This window comes from Mus caroli, unplaced genomic scaffold, assembly GCF_978045245.1.
Source record: "Mus caroli unplaced genomic scaffold, Mus_caroli_1 scaffold_4, whole genome shotgun sequence".
Taxonomy (NCBI): domain Eukaryota; kingdom Metazoa; phylum Chordata; class Mammalia; order Rodentia; family Muridae; genus Mus; species Mus caroli.
In genome coordinates this window covers 147,212,024-147,233,410 of record NW_028227259.1, presented here as the reverse complement: position 1 = coordinate 147,233,410, position 21,387 = coordinate 147,212,024, and the positions used below count along the sequence as shown (strand labels likewise).

At 47.4% G+C, this 21,387-nt stretch overlaps 1 protein-coding gene across 1 annotated transcript in view; it reads right to left on the bottom strand.

The window, feature by feature from the left end:
* Wipi2 (WD repeat domain, phosphoinositide interacting 2) overlaps positions 1-21,387 on the bottom strand; it is a 39,372-nt gene that overhangs the window by 9,397 nt on the left and 8,588 nt on the right. Inside the window, exons 2-6 of the mRNA XM_021162403.3 lie at positions 21,258-21,340; positions 4,352-4,521; positions 1,899-1,995; positions 1,041-1,138; positions 576-668 (exon numbers count right to left, since the gene is read on the bottom strand). Of these exons, the coding sequence (XP_021018062.1) occupies positions 576-668; positions 1,041-1,138; positions 1,899-1,995; positions 4,352-4,521; positions 21,258-21,340 (541 nt within the window). The remainder of the gene's footprint in view (positions 1-575; positions 669-1,040; positions 1,139-1,898; positions 1,996-4,351; positions 4,522-21,257; positions 21,341-21,387) is intronic.

The following is a 21,387-nucleotide window of genomic DNA, read 5'->3' as shown; positions in this document are numbered from 1 at the left end:
CTCTTCTTTTAGTTATTATACGTTATTATATGTGTGTGTGTGCATGTGTGTGTTTGTGGGTGGGGGCCAGGACAGCCTAAGGAATCAATTCTTTCCTGCCACAGCCCCTGCCCCTCCCCTTCCATGTGCACACATACATTTGTATAGATACACACATGCACACAAGCACTGACATGCACACTTGCTGAACCATCTTTATGTTCCCTGCCATATGTCCCACAATCCCAGCCTGTAGCACTAATGGAAGGTGGTGGAACCTTCCAGAGGTGAGGCCTCCAGGAAGTCAGTTCCAGTCTCTGGAAGGAGACCTCAGTCCCTCTTCTTTCTTCCTGGCTACTACCATGTGACCAATTCTTCTCAGCCATGGAGCAGGCTCGCAGTGGCAGAGCCAACTGACCACTCACTAACCCATCTGTTCTCTGCATTAACACATCTGAGGTAGGAAGCCAGTACTGGCAGCCTCTAACAGCGCACCAAGGAACAGAAAGCCTGCTGGTAACCTGGACTATGTGAACAGAACGAGCAGGGTTCATGGAGACCACTGAACCAGGTTTCCCCTGCCACAGCAGACATACCTTCTCAGAAGCAGTGGCAAGCTTGGTCCCACTTGCATCAAAAGCCAGGGCTGCTAAGGGACTATCATGAGCTGGGATCATGTTTGCAGCTCTCTGTAAAGAGGAAACAAAGAAAACATGACTGTCATACAAGAGTCCTGTCCCCACGGGGCATCAGGTGGAAATGGCTGCTAGAACACCATCACTAAGGACAGCATGAGTAGCGGAGCCCTGTGGCTGGCAGGCCCGTGGAAACACTGCTCGGACTGCAGCACGCAGAGCAGCTGATCCCATTTGCTGGGTTCTGTCAACAAGCACACCCTGGAGTTCAGCACTGTGTGAGTGCTGGTAAAACATGGGCAGCTCAGCCAGACCTGCTCTGCCACCTCTGGAGAGCACGGGAGGAAGCCATGCTACTGAACCTGAGGATGCCACCGCACGCCTTCCCAGCAAAACACATCCTCCAGAGCCACTCAAGGACCTCACCAAGTTAATGGTGTCGAAGACCTGCACCTCTCCAATGCTCGCACTCCCTGGATACGCCAAGTAACAGTTGTCATTGTTTATTGACAGTGCACACAAGCCTGTGGAGACACACAACAACTGAAGGCAAATTGAGTCTAGAAGGAGAGCTTTTAGTGTTAGAGCGGGATTACCATTTCTAGAACAAAGCCAGTGAAAATGTAGCAGGTAACTCCCTCCCCCAGCCCTCACATTGTCCACCCCGGCCACCCTGGGTGAGGCTGGCGTCAGTCAGATATGAAAGAATGACCAGCAGGCTGGGCTAAATTAAGCACATCCAACCAATGAGCTTCCATGCTCTCAAGGTAGGTGCACAGAGAGGGTGGCTCAGAGGACGGCCCCAGGAGGGATGATCGGTCAGTTTACATCTTCCGAATTTTATACCTGACTGTGCAGACCAGAGAGGACCCTCCCACCGTTCACTCTATCGTTCTACATCTGTTTATTTAGTGTGTGTGCGCCAAGGTGTGCATTAGGCAGAGGACAACTGGAAGGATCTGATTCTCTCCTCCAGCTTGTGAGCTCTGGGAGCGGCACTCAGCTTGTCAGGGTTGGCAGTAAGCGCGTTTACTTGCTGAGCCACCTCACAGCCCATGGTTAGCCTTCAATGTTTTCTGCCTATGTGTTCACCTTTGGTGCGTGTGTGTTCACATGCCCACTGTGTACGGTGGCAAGGTCAGAGGACAAGCTGCAGACGTCAGTTCTTCTCTTCCACAACGTGGATTGTTGGAGCCACATTGAGGTAGTAGTTAGGCTTGCTGGTAAGTGCCTTAACACGCTGAACCGTTTTACAGGCTCAGACTCTTCTTAGCGATGGCTTACCTGCAGGGTTTGGGGGTGTCTCTCGGATGGTATGAAGTACCTTCATGTCCCGGATGTTGTGTATGTAGAGCGACTCTTCCAGACACACAATGAGCCGCTAGAAACAACAACAGAGCGTGAAGAAGCACCTGGGCTGGCATGGGCTAGGTTCCTCCTGAGCTGACTCCTGCTCCGGGACAGCATGAGGGTGCTGTACAGACAGCAATGTGTGCAGCTGCCGCTCCACTGCCAATCAGGCTCTAGAGCCATTTGCATTCGCTCCCGTAACAATATATGCCTAGTGCACTATGAATTCTCACAGGGCGACTTAATTCAGTACCATGTGCTTAGATGACTGGGGAGAGATCTACCAAGGTAAACTACTTTATAAAACCAGGGTGAGGGCTGGAGCAATGGCTCAGTGGATAATAGCACCTACTGTGTGAGCCCAACGAGGTAGCACAGGCCCGTCCTCCACCTACTAGACTGAGGCAGGAAGATGGCACGTTTGAGGCCCCAACACAAAATAAAAAGTAAAAATGGGCTTAGCAGTAAAGGCTCACGCTTTGCATGTGTGAGGTTTTCCCTGAGTACCACAAAAGCACAGCCCCCCAAACCCATGGTAACTGGGATACCAGTAAAATACAAGGAGAAGCACGCAAGCCATGTCACCATACACACGGGGGTTAATTTGCTGTAAAGTTCTACTCACTGTGTTTTAAATGTGTGAGTGTGCATTTGCATGCATGCATGTATATGTGTGTGCCTCGTTCCTAGGAGCTCCTAAGAGGGCATTGGGTTCCCTGCAGCTGGAGTTACAGGGGGCTGTGAGCCACGTGGTGTGGGGGCTGGGCAAGAGCAACAAGAGCTCTTTTCTTTAAGCCATCTCTCCAGGTCCCCTATCCTGTTTGTATTCATTTTAAACACAGGACACCAGGACTCGTAGATGACAAGTCAGGACTGATACCGTGAGGGGCTTGGCACACACTCCACGTCAGCATGCACAGGAACGAGAATCTGTTGTCTTCGACCTGAAAAGTGCTCAAGCTATTCTGTCCCACAACTTTCCAGCTGAACTGGATAATTAGGCTCACTCCTAGTTTAATCAGGCAGTCAGGAGACACAGGTCTGGCTAACTGCTTTAAAAAAAGAAAAGCCGCCCCTTGGAATCCAGCTCTCTCAGGAGGGAAGCTGTACAGCCAAGGCACCTTTCCCTGCAGAACGTGTTTGCTGCCACAGAGGCAATGCTGGAGGCTTGTCTGCGTGGCTACCTGTGTGCAGACTGAGGCCAGGACTGTCAGGAAACATCCTCAGGCTCCATACAAAGTCGGGCCACGTGGGTTTGTCTTATTGGTTTGGTGGAAAGTATATGTTGTGGTAACAATTCAAAGAAGGAGAAGGAACAGACTTTCAGACAGTGACCTGAGAGTAAGACTTGTGCCTGAGGAGCATGATGGAAGGGACAAGCCAGTGTCCTGTGTGGGACTGCTTGAGTAAAGCTGCTGAGAATGGAGCTGAGGGTCTGGCTAAGCATGTGTATGGAGGAGTCAGGCTGTGGCAGTGCACACCTTAATCCAGCACTGCACAGGCAGAGCCAGATGCATCACCGGGACCCAAAGGCCAGCCTGGTCTACATAGCAAGGTCCAGGACAGCCAGGGCTAAATAAAGACCCCATCTTAAGAATCCAAAAAGGGCCGGGCGTGGTGGCGCACGCCTTTAATCCCAGCACTCGGGAGGCAGAGGCAGGCGGATTTCTGAGTTCGAGGCCAGCCTGGTCTACAGAGGGAGTTCCAGGACAGCCAGGGCTATACAGAGAAACCCTGTCTCGAAAAACCAAAAAAAAAAAAAAAAAGAATCCAAAAAGGATAGGCATGGTGAGTAGAGATGATGGTGCAGGGCTGGGGAGGTAGGTAATGAATGGTTCTGAGCCAAAAGCCCCAGTGTGTGACAAGGGAGGAACACCGGACAACAGGGAGTACACACTTGGGTTTCCTTGTGTGGTTTCGTGTATGTGTGGGCATCCACGTTTGTAAAAATGGTGGTTAGAAGCCAGAGATGTCACCTGTACTACTGCTCAGTTATCCTCTGCCTCATTCCCTTGAGACAGGGTCACTTCCTGAGAACCTGAAGCTAAGGCAGGTCAGTAAAGCACAGCAATCCTCCTGCCTCTGCCCACTGCAATGCTAAGGTTAGATACACATGGCTTTGTGTGCAGCTGCTGGGGATTCAGACTCAAGTCCCTATATTTATACAGCAAGAGCTCTTAGCACTGAGACACCTCCTCAGCCACTCCTCTTATTCGGAGACAGGCTGCCATCCTTCTCATCCTCCTGCTTATACCTCTCACTATGCTCAGACTCCAGATGTGTGCCACTCCAGCTGGTTTTATGCGGTGTTTGGGATGGTACCCAAAGCTTCAGGGCACAGGGAGCAAGGCAAGTGCTCATCGTCTGAGCGGCTTGGTGCCACTCACCTGCCTGTTCAGCTTCACAGCCAGGATTGTGTTGGAGTAGCTGTAGTTGCATATCTCAGTTCCCTTCTTAAAGTGGCAAACCTTCAGCTTCCTGGGGGCTTTGAGGCTGACAATGGCCACCAAGCTGCTTGAGAACAATCTCTCCACAATGCAGACATCTTCAGTGTCAGCTGGAACCAAAGAAGAAAGACACATGTGAGGATACTGAGGATACATACGTTTCCGGGTTAGGGCACAAGTGCATGCACTTTTAACACACACACACACGACACAGAACATTGTAAGGGATACATGGGCTGACATATCTCTGGAGTCGAAGGCCAGCAGAGGGGATGGAAAGTCTCCTATCTGGAGCCATGGCTTCCGTCAGTATAAATACAGACCACACCCTACATGCAAATTCTGATGCCAAAGCACAGAATCGTGAAATGTAAATGTGCTCTGCTGCTGGCAGGACTGGAAAGCACACTCACTCCGTTTACTTGCGGGTGTTGTTTTTAATGTGTATTGTGGGGTGTGGGGGTGCCATGACCAGAGTACAAGTCTATTGTGAGGGTCCTGGGGTTCTAGCTCAGGTTGTCAGGCTTGGCAGCAAGTGGCCATCTCACTGGCCCATACTTATTCAAGTAAGGTCACAGAAAGCAATGCTGCAAGGGATGCACTCTGAGGCCCGATCCATAACTGCTGTGGCACTGGGCAGGAACCCGAGCTCAATGTCAGCCCCATGTTGTTGCAGTCTTTCAGCAAGCTGGCTTGAGAAACACAGCTCAGACTCTTTGTAGCTGAGGATGGGTGCATCAGGACGGGACCCTGTGGAGCTCAAGAGGATTTGTGTTTCTGGCAAGTACATGGCTTCATCAGGTCTGCCTGGCCTGAAAGGCAATGTTAACGTCCATTAACACCAGACACAAATGTAGACATCCAGAGATGCTGATACAGAAAGAGGATCAGTTCACAGCTGCAGACATGGTGACTTTTGCCTTTAATCCTAACATTCAGGAGGCAGAGGCAGGTAGATCTCTTGTGACTTTGAGGCTAGCCTGGGTTTACACAGAGTTAGGTTAGCAAAGGTCACTAAGACTGTTTTTAAAAAGGAGGGAGGGGTAGGCAGAAGAGGTGGCACTCCATGTAGAAAGCAGGTCAGGGTGGTGTACCGGGAAGCAGAGACACGAGGGCCCATGCAGCTCACTGGCTAGCTAATCTAGAGGACTGTTTAGACACTGGTCTGTATATGAAACACATGCACGCACACTTAAAAAAAGGAAAGTCAGTTATAGTGGCAATAGAAACAAGAGATCTCTGCAAATTTGAGGGCATACTGGTTTACATAGTAAGCTCAAGGAACCAGGACTAGTTGCCTATAAAGAACCTGTGTTTAATATCCTCAAAAATGCAAGACTGGATTACACCTTTAGTAACTCTAAAGATGGGGCACCCATAGGAAAGTGCAGTCTATATAACACTGACTGTGTGTGTATGTATGCGTGTGTGCATTCAGGTGCAGGAATGGGTTTGTGGCCCACAGGGGAAATCAGAGGGAACTTAAAGTTCTGATCATCCCAAGTCCTTTCTGTTTGAGTCTCCACCTCCCCAGCCTGGGGATTCACCTATGTCCTGCGCATCAAAACTCGGGTCCTTGGACTTGGAAGGCAAATATTTTATCAGTGACTTCATCATTTCCATAATGTAAAACTGATGGTAAGTAATTTTACATAAATCCACTGGCCCTTTAATTTAAACCACGGGTGAGATAGTCTTAATACCTTTCTACAGGCAGCTGTATGCCACCCTTCATTTCATAGAGTCTGAATTTGAGGAGCTGCCCCGATGCTATGTTTAACTCCAGCCCCTGGAAATTAACAGCCATGGCCTGACAGGCAGGATGGAGGAGGTGGTGGTGGTAAAATCCTTGTCTTCCACACACATTCCTAGTAAGGAGAGGGATGAAGTGTGAGAGGGAGGTGAAGGAGTGGCAAAGGAGCTGCAGGATGCTCCTTGTGGTGAAGCAGAGACTGTGGAAGCTGGGGGGGTGGGGGTGGCACACTGCTTCCAAGGGCATCTTGTTTCAGTCACAGGAGCCCCTATGTGCTCACACAACGCATTTCAGCAGACACAGGGTTACCAAAGGACTAGGACCATGCCACTTAATGTCAGGAGCAATAAAAGCCAGCAAGACTAAGTTTATTTATTTTTCCCATTCATTTATCTATACTATTTTCTTTATTTACATTTCAAATGTTATCCCCTTTCCTAGTTTCCCCTCTGAAAATCCCCTATCCCCTCACCCCTTCCCCTGCTCCCCAACCCACCCACTCCCATTCCTGGCCTTGGCATTCCCCTATACTGGGGCATAGAACCTTCACAGGACCTAGGGCCTCTCCTCCCATTGATGACTGACTAGGCCATCCTCTGCTACATATACAGCTAGAGCCACATGTCCCACCATGTGTTTTCTTTGATTGGTGGTTTAGTCCCAAGGAGCTCTGGGGGTACTGGTTGGTTCATATTGTTGTTCCTCCTATGGGGCTGCACCCTTCAGCTCCTTGGGGACCCTGTGCTCCATCCAATGGATGACTGTGAGCATCCACTTCTGTATTTGCCAGGCACGGGCAGAGCCTCTCAGGAGACAGCTATATTAGGCTCCTGTCAGCAGGCTCCTGTTGGCATCTGCCACAGTGTCTGGGTTTGGTGGTTGTTCTCTGCTCCTAAGTTGTCTCTGTGACTCCTAAGACTAAGTTTAAACTGTAGGCAATGCCACCCTTCACAGTGAGCGGGAGGGAGAAGATCCCAGCCAGGCCAGCAGGTAGTCAGGTCATCTTGGGGAGGAGCTGAGAGCTCTTGCAGTGAGCATGCCCTCATTGCAGGGCAGGAGTGGGAGGTTCCTAAGTGCAACCTGGTTAAGCACAGAGCCAGCAGCAGGCACAGGGAGGCCAGGCCTTCAGAACCAGTCAACTGGAGGAAAATTACACCAATACTACCCAGGCCAAAACACAAAGCAAACAACCAGTACCCAGGCTGGGAGTGGCGGCTCACAACTACAGCTGGTACTTTGTGGAGGTTGAGGCAGGAGCACTGCCGTAAGTTTGAAGCCAGTCATAACTACACAGTGAAACTGTGTTTAAAAAAGCAAAAGCAACCAAACATCCCCCTCCCTAACCAGGCTCAGAAACCTAGGAACAGGCAATGGGGTGGGTGGGGGTGGGTGCAGGGGGTGGTGTATGCCCTCATCCTAGTATAGGCAGAGGCAGGCCAGCCAAGGTGGGAGAAAAAAAGGTCACTTAGTAATAGGAAGAAAAACATCCTTGTTGAAAAATTTCTCTTGGCCAGGCATGGTGGTACACATCTTTAATTCCAGTACTTGGTAGGCAGAGGCTGGCAGAATTCTGTGAGTTCTAGGCCAGCCTGGTCTACACAGTGAACTCTAGAACAGCTAGGGCTACATAGAGGCCCTGTCTGAAGCCAAAAAGAAAAATCTCTAATTAATACTGTCTTTAGTGATGGAAATCATAATCTGCCCTTGGAGACAGGGCAACAATGCCCCTGCCTCTCTGCACATCCCTGACACAGTGGGGGTGGGAGAAAGTACCTGGATCCGAGTCTGTTAGACCTGGGATGCTTTCCCTGCAGAGGGATTAGCTAGACTTTAGATTGCATCCAATACCTTCCCTGAGGAGCTAATCTCCTAGCCTTTATAACCCCACAGTGGGCTGGGACATAGGAGTCACTCCCCAAATTACTGTCTTATACGATACCTACTACTTTTCTTTCTTTTTTTTTTTTTTTGAGACAGGGTTTCTCTGTGTAGCCCTGGCTGTCCTGGAACTCACTCTGTAGACCAGGCTGGCCTCGAACTCAGAAATCCTCCTGTCTCTGACTACTACAAAACAAAACAAAACCAAACCACTGGGTGCTGAGCCGGGTACCTACAAGGTGTGAGGATGCTCCCTCCCTCCCTCTAGCCAGCACATGTGGTAGCACACGTGGCTAGTGCTTATCTGTGTGATATTTGTTGACCCCACCTTTCCAACTCCAGGAAGTTACCTGGCAGCTTTATTCACCAGTGGCCAAGGCAAAGTTCCTCAGCCTGCACATCAATGTGTAGAACAGTGTTATTCACAAGCAAGAAATACGAACAGCCCATGTGTGCACAAATCAGTGGATGAACCAAACAGCACAGCTTGACAGTATGGCAATACTCAGCAATAATACAAAGGAAGGCTGGTGGATGGGAGTGCAGGGACAAGCTGTAAAAACATTCTACATGAACAAAGCTAGTCACACTCAGCTGCGTTTATCTGCAAAGCCCAGACAGCAAATCTATAGATGCAGAAAGAAGATGAGTGGCTGAGCTGGGCTGGGTGGTGGGAGGGGATGGGGAGTGACTGCTAATGGACTCTGGCTTTAAGAGATGATAAAAACATTTGAAACTTCTGTGATGGTAGGTTGCTCAATTCAGCAAATGCACCACACATCACTCAACTGGATAATTTAAGCAGATTTATAGGCTATAAAGGTATATAAACTATACCCCAAAGAGGCTGGCTTTTATTTCTCTAAATCACACTAAAGCCCATTTCAGGTAGCCTAGTGCAGACATATGAACTTTGGCTGATATATTAAGACCTGATGCAAGAAGTTACTGACGCAAGCGGTAGGGGACTCTCAGTACAAGTCATGTCACCAGGGAAAAATGGGCCACTGGGACAAGGCACAAGCTAAGTATATGCAGACCCTCTGGGAACTCCAGTCCTTCAACCCCAGGCAATGGGCACTAGTGGGTGAGGGGTGTCTCTTAATCCACTGCAGACATCTGACAGCTACTGAATTTTCTGGTGCAATTTTTGATTGGTAACTTTTATCTGATTTCCATAGGGGCCAGTAGCTAAGAAAAGAATTAAGCCCTCTGCAAATGGCAGGGGAACTTCCTTCCCTGGTCTGACCAGAAGAGCTGACTTTGTGTGGATACCTGTGAGCTGGACAGGCTGAACAAAAGGTTATTGATAAGTGCCTTTCTCTGTTGGTCTCCACTGAACCTGGTGCTTACACAGTGGCAAACTGGCTGGTCAGGTCATTCCCAGGACCTACTTCCCTGTCCTCTTCTCCCTGGCTCTAGGGTTAGACACTGCACCATAGCTATCTCTCCATGGGTCCTGGGGAGCTACCACTGAGCCTTCTTTCCAGCCCATGGCTATTGTATTACGCTTCGCACTTAGCAGAACCAGCATACCAGCACCGTACATGAGCCCCACACCCTTAGCACAGCCCCTCTTCACTCCATCAAGGGCAGCTCAGCCACCCTGAGAAGCAATGCTAAAGGATAGTGAAGGAAGGAGACAGCTAACAGGGCTGAGCCCTTGGAAGGTGTCACACCAGTGGCAGAGTGCACCCAGGTGATGCAGAGAACACTTTGGACACAAACTTCAGTGACCTCAAGTGGCAATGGCCTAGTTTCCAGGTGGCCTCAGGCACAATGCTGTCCACTTCCTCGAGGTTGGCTGTCTAAAATCTAACTCAGGAAAAGAATGACTGCGGCTAAGTCAATGCTGTTTTGCTTCTTTGGCACAGTGGATGATGCTGCTCAAACAGGAAGAACACAGGCAGGCACTAAATAACTAATGGAACACAATTCTCACAAGCCTGGCCATACTAGGGCTCTCTCAGTGATGCAGTCAAGAGCTGATGCTCCCCTACAGCACACTAAGGCAGAGAAGGGACTAGGTTACTGTAAAATCTTATAAAATTCATATTCTGACAGGTGCACGGGCGGTCATTTCTCAGACCTGAGAACTTAGATGCCCATGAGGTGCTCTGGTTCTAGGGAAGGTTCCCACAACCAGCAAGGATACCCACCACTGAGCTGTAGGTGGGCTCACTGTGTGAACTTTCAGAAGTACAAGTTTTGTGAGGAGCACGGTCCCCTATCACATGCTTCTGACCCTACATGGCACCTGGAGAAGTTCACTTCTAAACTCTGACATTCTACAAAGGTCTTTTTATATATTTTACACAATAGTGGACACTGTTGTTGCAGTGACATTTAAAAGAGGAAAGCCCCAAGAATGTCCACTGTGAACTTTCCAACACTGCGGCATGTGGAAACACATGAGAACATGCAGGACAGAAACAACAGGCAGCAGACCCACGTTTTTACTGCTTGAGTGTGAAATCCACTGGGAAAGTAGCTCAATGGTTAGAATACTTGCCTAGCACGAAGAAAACCCTAGGTTCTACCTCCACATCTGCATCAAAACATGAGTGGCAGGGCATGCCTTTAATCTCTCCACTTGGGAGTCAGAGACAGGAGGATCAGAAGTTCAAGGCCACCCGACAACACTAAGCTTGAGGCCACCTGGGCTACATTAGGGCACTGTGTCCAAGTGTGGGGGGGCCTCAGAAAGACCGAGTTTGAAATGGAGGATATGTTAGCATATACTAGTAATCCTAGCATTCAGGAATCTAAAACTGGCAGCTCATGAACTGTAGGCCAGCCTGGGCTATGCAGTAAGACCTGTCTTACACATGGAGGTAACAAGTCTGAATCGCAGCAGCACTGTTAGGAAAGACCTAACTGCTGCTGGGCAAAGCTTCTATGTGTTGTTTGCTTTACAGAACTATTAGTGGTTGCTCCTGCTCCCCAGGACCTGCCCTGGCTCATTCTTCTGATAAAACAACAAGGGCTGATAGCAAAGACTTGATTTCATGATGGTCTGCTAGGAGTCACCAAGTCAGATTCTGCACTCTTCTTGCAGAGAGTGATAGACCACCTTGACATTCACTCATCGATGAACTGGTTTTCCAGGACACCGGCCCTATGTGAGGAGAGGTGGTCAGCACTGTAGGGGCAGATTTACCCATAGTTTCTGGGTGGAGGATTAACTTGGAACCGCCTAGAGAGCTCAGCAGGGAATGGCTCTACTAGTCCAGAGACTAGTTCAAGCTTCACAAACCACAAAAAGGTGGAAGGACGGAACAGGTTCCAAGACCTCCCACCCATGCTCGAACATGTGTATGCACGCACAAATCAAAACCCACAAATTTATAAGTATTAACTGTAATGTTCTTTGTCTGCTTCAGCATCTATTTTTAAGAATCCAAATTCACACTGGGAGGTACATGCCTTGATCCTAGCACCAGGGAAGCAGAAGCAGGCAGATCCTTATTAGTTCCAGGGCAGTTAGGATTACACTGCAAGACCCTGTCTCTAAATATAAGTCAATACAAATTTAAAGTGGCAGGCATATTAGTACACGTCTTTAATCCCAGCACTCGGGAGGCAGAGGTAGACAGATCTCAGAGTTTTAGGCCAGCCTGGTCAACTATGGGTGAGTTGCAGAATAGCCAGAGCTACACCAGAAACCCTGTTACAAAAAAAATCAAAAAGTAAGAAAGGGAGGGGAGGGGAGGGGAGGTAAAGAAAACACAAAGCTCACCAAGGGGACACAGAAGTTACCAGGCTACTTTCCCACACTTACAAGATGCTATGGAGACATCATACTCTGTTCCCACCAGCGCCAGTCAGAAAGTTCAGAGGCAAATGAGGACCGGGCTCTGGCATTCCTTTGCACTCTACACAGCAAGCCTCCCAACATAGGGAGAACCATGATCCCCACACAGCTACTGACAGTGACATCAGACCCGAACAGCACGGGTGAGGTGCTCCACTCACTAGACACGTGATCACACTTTAGCCACTGGTGGTAAAAGCCAAGGGAGCCTTTTCCTGAGTTGAGCCACCCTTCTGTAGGAGGAGTTCTGCTTCAGATGTCAGGAATGCTGGCCCTCACCTGACATCACTGGGTTATGTCTGTCCAGTCCCATCTCAGTGAGGCTAGAGGACACTGAGGGGCCAGGAATATGGTGACTGTGAGAATATACAAGACTAATGTCTAGGAGGAAGCAGGACACAGGGGTCAAGACCAGGGTGCGCATCTCTGTAGGTGACCACTCTCTCCCAGTGGGTAATCGTCTCTGAGGCAGTAACAACCAAGGTTTACCGTGCAGTCAAGAGCACCTGCAGCACTTGACCTCCATCAGGAAGGGGCCTTCTACCCTCCTGTTATGGCAAATATTAAAAAAGATAGAGGGGGCATGTTTCCAAGCTTGTGCCTCTGCTCTGGAGGCCTGCCTGGCCAACCAAGCACTGGCAGGCAATGGCCGACCTGTTTTATCTCCTGGAGACTCTCTGGCTGGAGCTCCCCGGGGGGGGGGGGGGGGGGGGGGGGGACTACAACAGCCTAATCCAAGCAGGATGACAAAGGATGCAGACCCATCAGGAATGAAGGTATGGGTCAATCCTCCAGGAAAAGAGCCAAGACCTGCTGAGGTGCTGGCTGAGGGTGAAAGAAATACAGAATGGGTAGTAGAGGAAGGTAGTTAAAAATACCAATTAAGGCCACGTAACCAGTTGTAGAAATGAAGATTATAAAGTAATATGAATGCTTCTGTCTTATTTTGCTAATGAACAGATTTATCTTTCTTCCAATTTCTTTAGCATCAATTGGTATTTTTAAGTTGAGACACTGAAAGTATGTTCTCAAGGGATATTGCCTTGAGAACATACTTTCAGTGTCTCAACTTAAAATTTACAAATTTACAAATGTGTTTGCGATTGTACGAGGAATAGTTATATCATGTTAGGCATATTCACAACTTTGTTGTTTCATGTGGACATATTATTTATGTCAAGTTGACAAGGGGTGAATTGTAGTGGCTATTCCTGGTTGTCAACTTGACTATATCTGGAATGAACTCACTAGTGATCCTAATCTGGAGGCTGGGAGATAGAAGTTTCTGGCTTGGATCTTGGTATGGAGATCTTGAGGAATAGTGGCTAAGAATTCCTGAAGATTAAGACAGGGAGATCTCCAGGTTCAAGGTCATCTGGGAGTAAAGGTGTGGAGGCACACACCTCTAATCTGGGTTACACTTCTGCTGGAGACCTACATGAGGACATTGGAAGAAGGAAGGCTCTCCTTCAACTGCTTGCCATGTGGAACTGAGCAACTGCTAGATCCTTGGACTTCCATTCACAGCTGCTGCTGACCATTGTTGGGAGTTGGACGGCAGACTGTAAGTCATCAACAAATTTCTTTACTATAGAGAGTCTACATATATACTACTATATTCTATGACTCTAGAGAATCCTGACTAATATAGATGTCTCCACCCAGATCACTAGGTTCCCCACTGGCAGGTCACTACCATGCCCTCCCTGTGCTTCAAATCCCCCATGGCGTTTGTGGTTCACATCTAGAAAACCCACGCTTTGTCGCCATACCTTTCTCTCTTGAACCCAGACAAGCTGCCGCATGAAGGAAAACGCAACACAAACTTAGTTGAGAAACGATGGTAACTCAACCTCCGAGCACAACAACTAAAGCCTAATCTTGTAAGCCCATACCGGGAAACTCTAGCAGCTACATCTTACCCTCTGCTGTCCGTTCCTACTCTCTCCTGCTCCCTCTCATCCCCCCTACAACCCACAAGTCCCGCCTACTCGCCCAGTGGTTGGCTCCTTTATTCATTAGGGGATTGGTTCACAAGAACAGCACCAGGCCCACCCACAACACTTTTCCCTTTCTGTTCTAGTAAAAAACAAAACCTTTCTCTCAAATATAAATATAAGGTTCAATCTTTTTTTACCACTTTCCGCAACAGGTGGTGAACCAACGTGTTGGGCAAGAATCCACTAGAAATGTAAGATTATTAGCTTGAGAGTTATTATTCATTGAGAGTTTTATTCATTGGGATTATTTGCTTTTAGGATAGATATACAGATTTTGTCTGAATCACATGGGGAACTTCGCCTGCAGTTTGGAACTAGGATAGGGAAAATTAGTCACTGACTTCAAGTAGAGAGGGCAGTGAACAGGTATTAATAAAATAAATGTCTGTGGCTCCAGGCAGAGACCTGAACAGATAGATGGTATAACAAGATGGCTGCTCTAGGCAGAGAGCCTAACAGAAAGATGGTGTAAGGATACACTGCTCTAACACGTCTTAACAGGATACTCACATTCTGTCTAAAGTGGGCTCCACATGCGTTCTAGGTTTAAATCCTGCTTTGACTAGCTACCTGCTTATAGCAGGTACAGAGAGAAGTGTGAATCAATTGTGTTAAGATCGTATAAAGGTATATTGCTCTAATATGTCTCACAGGATACTAAACTTCTAACATGGGCTCCATGGGAATTCTGGGTTATTATCCTGCACAGCAAAATAGAAGAGGCCCAAAAATAGGCACATACAGTATTTTAGTTTACTTTGTTTTGGATTGTTTTAATTTGAACTAGGATAGGGAATATTAGTCAGTGACTCCAGAGTAGAAAGTGCAGGGATAATCATTGCCTACTTTGAACAGGTAGTATTATCTATGTCTGTGGCTCCAGGTAGAGTTCAACAGACAGAGATCATACAGGTATTAATATAATATGTCTGTGGCTCTGGGCAGAGAGCTAAACGGAAAGATGGTATAGATTAACTAGCCACAGGAAGCTCATATTCTGCTAAAATGGGCTCCACAGGAATCTTGAGTGATCTTTTCCCGCTTGGCAGGATAGGAAAGGCCTAGTATGGGCACATACAGTATCTTAGTTTACTTCATTTGTTTTAGATTGTTTTGATTTTCAAAATGGGTGTGATTTTGAGTTTTGTGGTTATATTATTCCTCTGGGAGAGAGGTCTAAAGGGTTTTCTGATTACTGGTTCAAGGATCTGCTGATTTGGGAAAAAGGTTTTGTCTTTGAGTTTCTGGAAAAGGTGATTAAGGTATTTACACCTTCCAGAGTTCTGTGGATCAGATTTGATAGAGGGAGACCCCCTGAAGAACAGAATCAAACAAAGAGGTTATCTTGATGGTGCTAAAAAATTGTTTTGAGATTTGTATACTACAGAATATACAGCCTTGATGAGTTTCTACTTGAACTCAAGATGTCTTGGACTTTCAGTTGGATCCAGTCAAGACACTGACATCAGAGACTAAATCAATCGTTAGTGTGGCCTTCTTAAGGCCAACCAACTCTATTTTCCCTACCCTCCCCACCCCTAAAAATATCTCACTGCCCATATTCAGCTTGAAGAAGTTATGAAGAGTCGTCGCCCCAGTTCCCTGGGCTTTGGGGCTGGAGGTGGTTATTATAGGTTGTCTTTCTAGGGAATGTAGGAATGGTTGTAATTGGAACAGGGAGGAATAGCTAGAATTGACTGCATAGCCATCATCTCATTTTGTAGAAATCTTTTTAATTGTTACTAAGTTGAAGTCATAGTTCCTCACTTTGGTACAGAATTTATTTTGATGCAAAACCAAGGTTTTCATTGGTATAAATTTTTTCTATTGATACGAAAAATTTAAAAGTACAGGTATTATACCCAGTCTTTCTGTAACTGTTATTATAAATGATCTGAGATGATTAAGCCTGTGAGTTAAGCGCCAAATAGCAAATTCATGGCTCTGAGTTTATTGTTAGGGTTTTTCAAAAATAGAAATAGCTGGTTGTAGTTAATGGAGAGCAGTCCAGATTACTTTATATAGCTGGTTTCCAAAACCATCAGAAATGCAGAATGTGACAGTTAATGTTATTTATTCACTTGCTGTTGAGACAAATCTGTTCCTAACAGCTTCCCATCCATGGATTCAGAGAAGCAACTGAGTTTATTACCTCCAGGTAAGGCTGTACATTTGTGGCTAGGTCACCACTTGGCAGAAAATTGCCTATCTCTCCTGCAGACCCATACTGTTCTTGAAAGGACCCAATTTACTGGTTAGGACAGCTCAGTTCTGCCGGGACAGAGTAGGCTAGTCCTTAATATTCCTGTATCTCTTAAGTCTGTCAGATGATCGTGGGCCAGAGGCTGAAGACGAATGCTCCGGCAAGTATAAGGGACTGTCCAGGTGATCAGTGCTCTCTATAAATTGGGTAAGTTTTGGAAGCTATATTTTGTGCTTCTCATATTTTCAAGTAATATTTCAAGTTCTTGGATTTCTGACGAGGTTGAAGACTGGTAGTCTCATAGCCAACCAAAGCTGTTTAGCACTGAGAAATATGATATAGATTTGATAGGATGTCTTTCAGATGGCTTACAATCTAAAGCCAAGGCGTAAGTCAGATGTAGAATAAGTCTTTTAATTTAGGATAGATGACAATGTTCTATCTTATTGACAAACCTGATGGACTGGGTGTTAGGTCTATCTATACCTTACAAATTACAAAATGGTAATAGCTGTGCTCTAGATTGAGAGAAAGGTTTTGTTTTTTATTAGATCAGAAAGAGGGTAGTGTTGTGGATGGGCTTGGTGCTGTTCTTGTGAACCAATCCCCTAATAAAGGAGCCAACCACTGGGTGAGGAGGTGGAGGAAGAGAAGGAGTTAGGCCTTTTTGGAAAAGGACAGCAGAGCGGTAAAATGTAGCTGCTAGAGTTTCCCAGTATCGTGGTGGATCCGCAAGGATTTGCCAGCAGAGGAATCAGATTTAAACAAGGCTACAAGATTAGGTTTTCGTTGCCCAGAGACTGAGTTACCACTGTTTCTCAACTAAGTTTGTGTTGCGCTTTCCTTCACGCAGTGGCTTGTCTGGGTTCAGTAAAGAAAGCATGGGTTGTGCCAGATGTGCACCACAAAGGCCATGGGGGATTTGAAGCATGGGGTTGGCATGGTAACGACCCGCCAGTGGGAACCTAGAGAGCTGGGTAGAGAGATTGTGGAGTTCTGGGTCAGAGTCTCCACAAGATAAAAACAGATTGGCCATTGCTCGCCAGTGAGTGACTGGCCAGGCAGCGGGAGGCTGAGAGTTGCTGGCACTAGGGTAGGAAAATGCCGGGTTCTTTTCTAATATTTCTTGCAATACCCTCCTGGTTTCCAGGACTCTGGAATTCTAAGATGAAAGCCTCAGTGTCCTCCTAACTGGGTACTAGTTATCTGTCTGTTTCCAGAGTCCCCAGCTGCACGCTTGGGTTTCTTCTGGGCAGCTGTCAGGAGGCACCTGCCACTCTTCTTCAACAATCAGAATAGTCTGCAAGACTTAACACCACTTCAATTTACGCAAGTTAGGGCCATCTTTGACTACAAAGTAAGTTCAAGGACACCCTAGGCTGAGACTAATCTTAACCCAAAGAAGAGTGGGCAAAAACCAGAGGGTTGGGGGCTAGACGCCAAAAAGTGCTTGACACTAAACTGAAACCTCAGCCCTTGGAAAATAGGAATGAGACTAGCATATCTCAGAAATCACAAGCAAAGCCAGATTTAGTGGACACTAACAGGGCACTAACTATCTGGGCACTAAAAGGCAGATCTCTGAGTTTGAGACCAGCTCAGTCTACACAAAGAGTTCTAGCCAGAGTTACGTAGACTCTAGTCAACAACACCAAGGAAACCCAAATTAAGTATGAGACAGGATCGCACATACCTGAGAGGAAAGGTGCATAGCACCATCAATATTCACACCGCCTTTTATCACTGGTAAATGAGGCACAGCCACCCAGGAAGTGTGTCCACAGATAGGCTGTCTCTTGTCTGTTTTGTTGCTGCAGAAGTAACCTAGCTGGGACTTAAAACTCTCTTTAGCTAAGCATGAACCTGAACCCCCCCTGATCATTCTGCCCCACCTGCTTCCAAAAATTAAAAACAAAACAAAACAAAAAAACCAACCCTATACATGTAGTTACCACACAAGTGTACTCTTGGGCACTTACCTTCAAGAAATGAAAATTCACATTCACACAAAAAACCCACTCATGGGTGTTCACTGTGGCCTTACTTTTAAACACTAGTCCAGAGCTAGACTCTGCTCATCTTCCCATGGGGTAACAGTTAAGCTGTGACTACTGCTCATCAACAAAAGGAGCAGACTATCGTCACACCTGGGTCACTTCAGGGAGCTGTGCTGACGGGAAAGCCAGTCACACACTAAGGGACGGCTCAGCTAGTAAAGCATGTCTCCCAGGGGAGAGGGCTCAGGTCTGCAGCCCCAGAGCTCACACACTTCAGAGTACCTGGGTTCCATCCCCAGTACTCACATGACAGCTCAGAACCAGCTATGACTTCAGTTCCAGGGGACCCTGTCCATATAGGTTTGCAGGCAAAATAACCAGAAAAGACAACCTGTGCCCACACCTAACCTTCCTGTCTCCAGCAGTGATCACTGCTCCCACCCTCTTACCTATGGCATCAAGTGCTGGAGCCTGACTGAGCTCAGCTGTGCCTTTGGGCCTCCTAACTGACCTAACTGAGGAAGCTCAGTGGTGAGCAGAGGCACAGCCTGATAACACAACTTCTAAACCTGCTGTGCCCGGCACTCGGGAAGCGGAGGCAGACCAAAGATGGGTGGGAGAACGGAGGGAGGGAGGGTTGTCAACCTGAAGGGATTTTTATTTATGTATTGGTTAATATAGTTTTGATTGTTTTTCAGTCAGGGTCTCACTCTGTATCCAGGCTTACAGGAGCACAGTCCTCCCAAGTACAGGGATTACAGATGGGTCACTGTGCCTAACTTTAACTTAAAGATCTTTCTATACTGGCTGCTCTTAACCTGTGGGTCTCGTCCCCCTTGGGGGAGGGGTATCATAAAAACCTTTCACAGGGTCATCTAAGATCATAAGAGACAGATATTTACATTATCATTCATAAGGGTAGCAAAATTGTGGTTACAAAGTAGCAACAAATTAATTGTTATGGTTGGGGGTCACCAAACATGAGTAACTGTATTAAAGGGCTACAGCATTAGGAAGGCTGAGAACCACTGCACTAGGTGAGAAGTTTTATCGGGGTCGTGGTAAACAGCCAGGTAGCCCCAGCCTATAAAAGGAGCTGCTTGCCCCCTCCTCACTCTTTTACCTCTTATTCTCTTACTCTTGCTCCCTTGTTCTCCCTCTCCACCTTTCCTTCTACCCTCTCCCCATGTGGCCATGGCCAGCCTCTCTGCTTCTCTTCTTTCTCCCCCCCCCCCCCCCGCCTTTTTACAATAAAGGCCTTAAAACCATGGACTGCCTCTTCTCATCAGGACCCACCATGCTGGAGCAAAGGTCTTCCCCTAACCTCCAGCCAGAGGCCTCCCTGTACTCCAGCCATAGCCGCCAGCCAAAGCAAGCAGCCTGCTGAGCTAGCCACTGTCTCCTCCCCGTGGTAACCTGACAGAGCTCTCTCCTCTTACCCTTTTCCCTTAGCCCCAGAGTACGCCCAAGGGTCCCCACCCATTCTCAGCTCTTCCACAACATACAGCGGAGTCTGGAATGTCAGAGAGTGCAGCACAGGAACCCCAAAACCAGCTCGTCTACGGTGCCCAACTCTGGCAGGTCCATGAGACCACAGACTGTGTGCCTTCCTCACCCCCAGAGCGGGATTCCACAGCTTCTCACAGTCCAATGCCCGCCTGGGGTCCATGCAGTCAAACTCCCCATGTCCAGCCTTGCTCAGCAGCCCTAGCCTTGAGCGGATGTGGGACCCAGTTTTTGTCCCACAGCCCTCTGCAAAGAGCAGTATTTTTATTCATTGAGCCATATGTCCAGTGAGGGCCTCTCCAACCTTTTTGTTTGTTTATTTGTTTTTCAAGACAGGGTTTCTTTGTGTACTGGTAACTGTCCTGGAACTCACTCTGTAGATCAGGCTGGCCTCACTCAGAAATCCACCTGCCTCTGTCTCCCAAGTGCTGGGATTAAAGGTGTGTGCCACCACTGCCTGGCCCTCTCCATCTTTTTAAAAGTATTAAAGCAGGCAAGATGGCTCACTGGGTAAAACTGCCTGCTACCAGAGCCGAGTTTGACCTGGGACCCAAATAGAGGAAAGAAAAATCAGACTCCTTTAAGTTGTCCTCTAACCTTCATGCTTGTGTGGTGGCGCATGTGCATATTTGAGGTTACACACCAAATAAATAAAATGTAGTAAGAAAAACTGTCATTTAATAATGTCTAGGGATTAGGGACATCACAGTAGGTAAAGGAGTTGCCAGGCAAGCAAGAGGCTCAGTTCAGCTCCCCAGACCCATGTAAAAAGCTGGGTGCCTTAGCTCGTGTCTAACTCCAGCGTGAGGAGGCAGACAGGCAGAACCTTGGAGCTCACTGACCATCCAGTCTAGCTCTGTGGGCGAGCTCTAGGTTCAGTGAGAAACCCTGTCTGAAAACAACAACAACAACAACAACAACGCAAAAGTGTGCAGAGTATTTGAGAAAGACTGCTTGTCGCCTCTGGCCTCTACACCCCCACAGCACTCTAAAAATTATTCTAATTTATTTCATTTATGTGTATGAGTGTTTCACTTGCACTTGTATGAGTGTTTACAATGTGGGTGCCTGGTGTCTACACATGTCAGAAGTGGGCATCAGATCTCCTGTATTGGAGTTACAGATGGTTGAGAGCTACCATTCAGGTTCTGGGAACTAAATCCAGGTCATCTGAAAGAGCCCACAAGTACTCTGAACCTCTCTAGCCCCAAATGATGTGTTTTATGGTCATTAAGTTCCAGGCCTGACCACAGTCTTACGGAGAGCCACTACTTCTTTTTCAGAAGGCCCATAATGTGACCCTTCTGCTGTTCCAAAGACAGACCACCATCAAAAAATGACCAAAGGAAAGCATTTCCATGGGGCTGGAACAGTTCTGTTTTCTAGGACCCCTTTATGACAGTAATGCAGTCTAAATGGTATTGGTGGGGTGAGAAATGATAGATTATATATGGTGCGATGCCAGGCCCTGAAAGCCCAAACACATAACCCTAAATGTACACTTGTTATACACAGTATCCAGAGATCTAGAAGATGACCCAGATGGTCAGTCCTGGCTACAGTTCCTGGGGTGGCTGGGGTGGAACAGCACTGGCCCAGGACTGTGTGGACTTGGGCGGAGAAGACTGCATTTCAATTCTGTATCAACAGGATAGGTCTACTTAGTTTAACAATGGAAATAAAGCAAGCACTTACTGCATTCATAGATCTGTTCCAGCTTATCCACAGAAGAAAGGGAGAAAAACTTATACCCGGACTTACTACCAACAGCTAGGGACCTGCAAAAAAGCCAAATTCAGAAGTAAGAGCTGACGCACATACACAA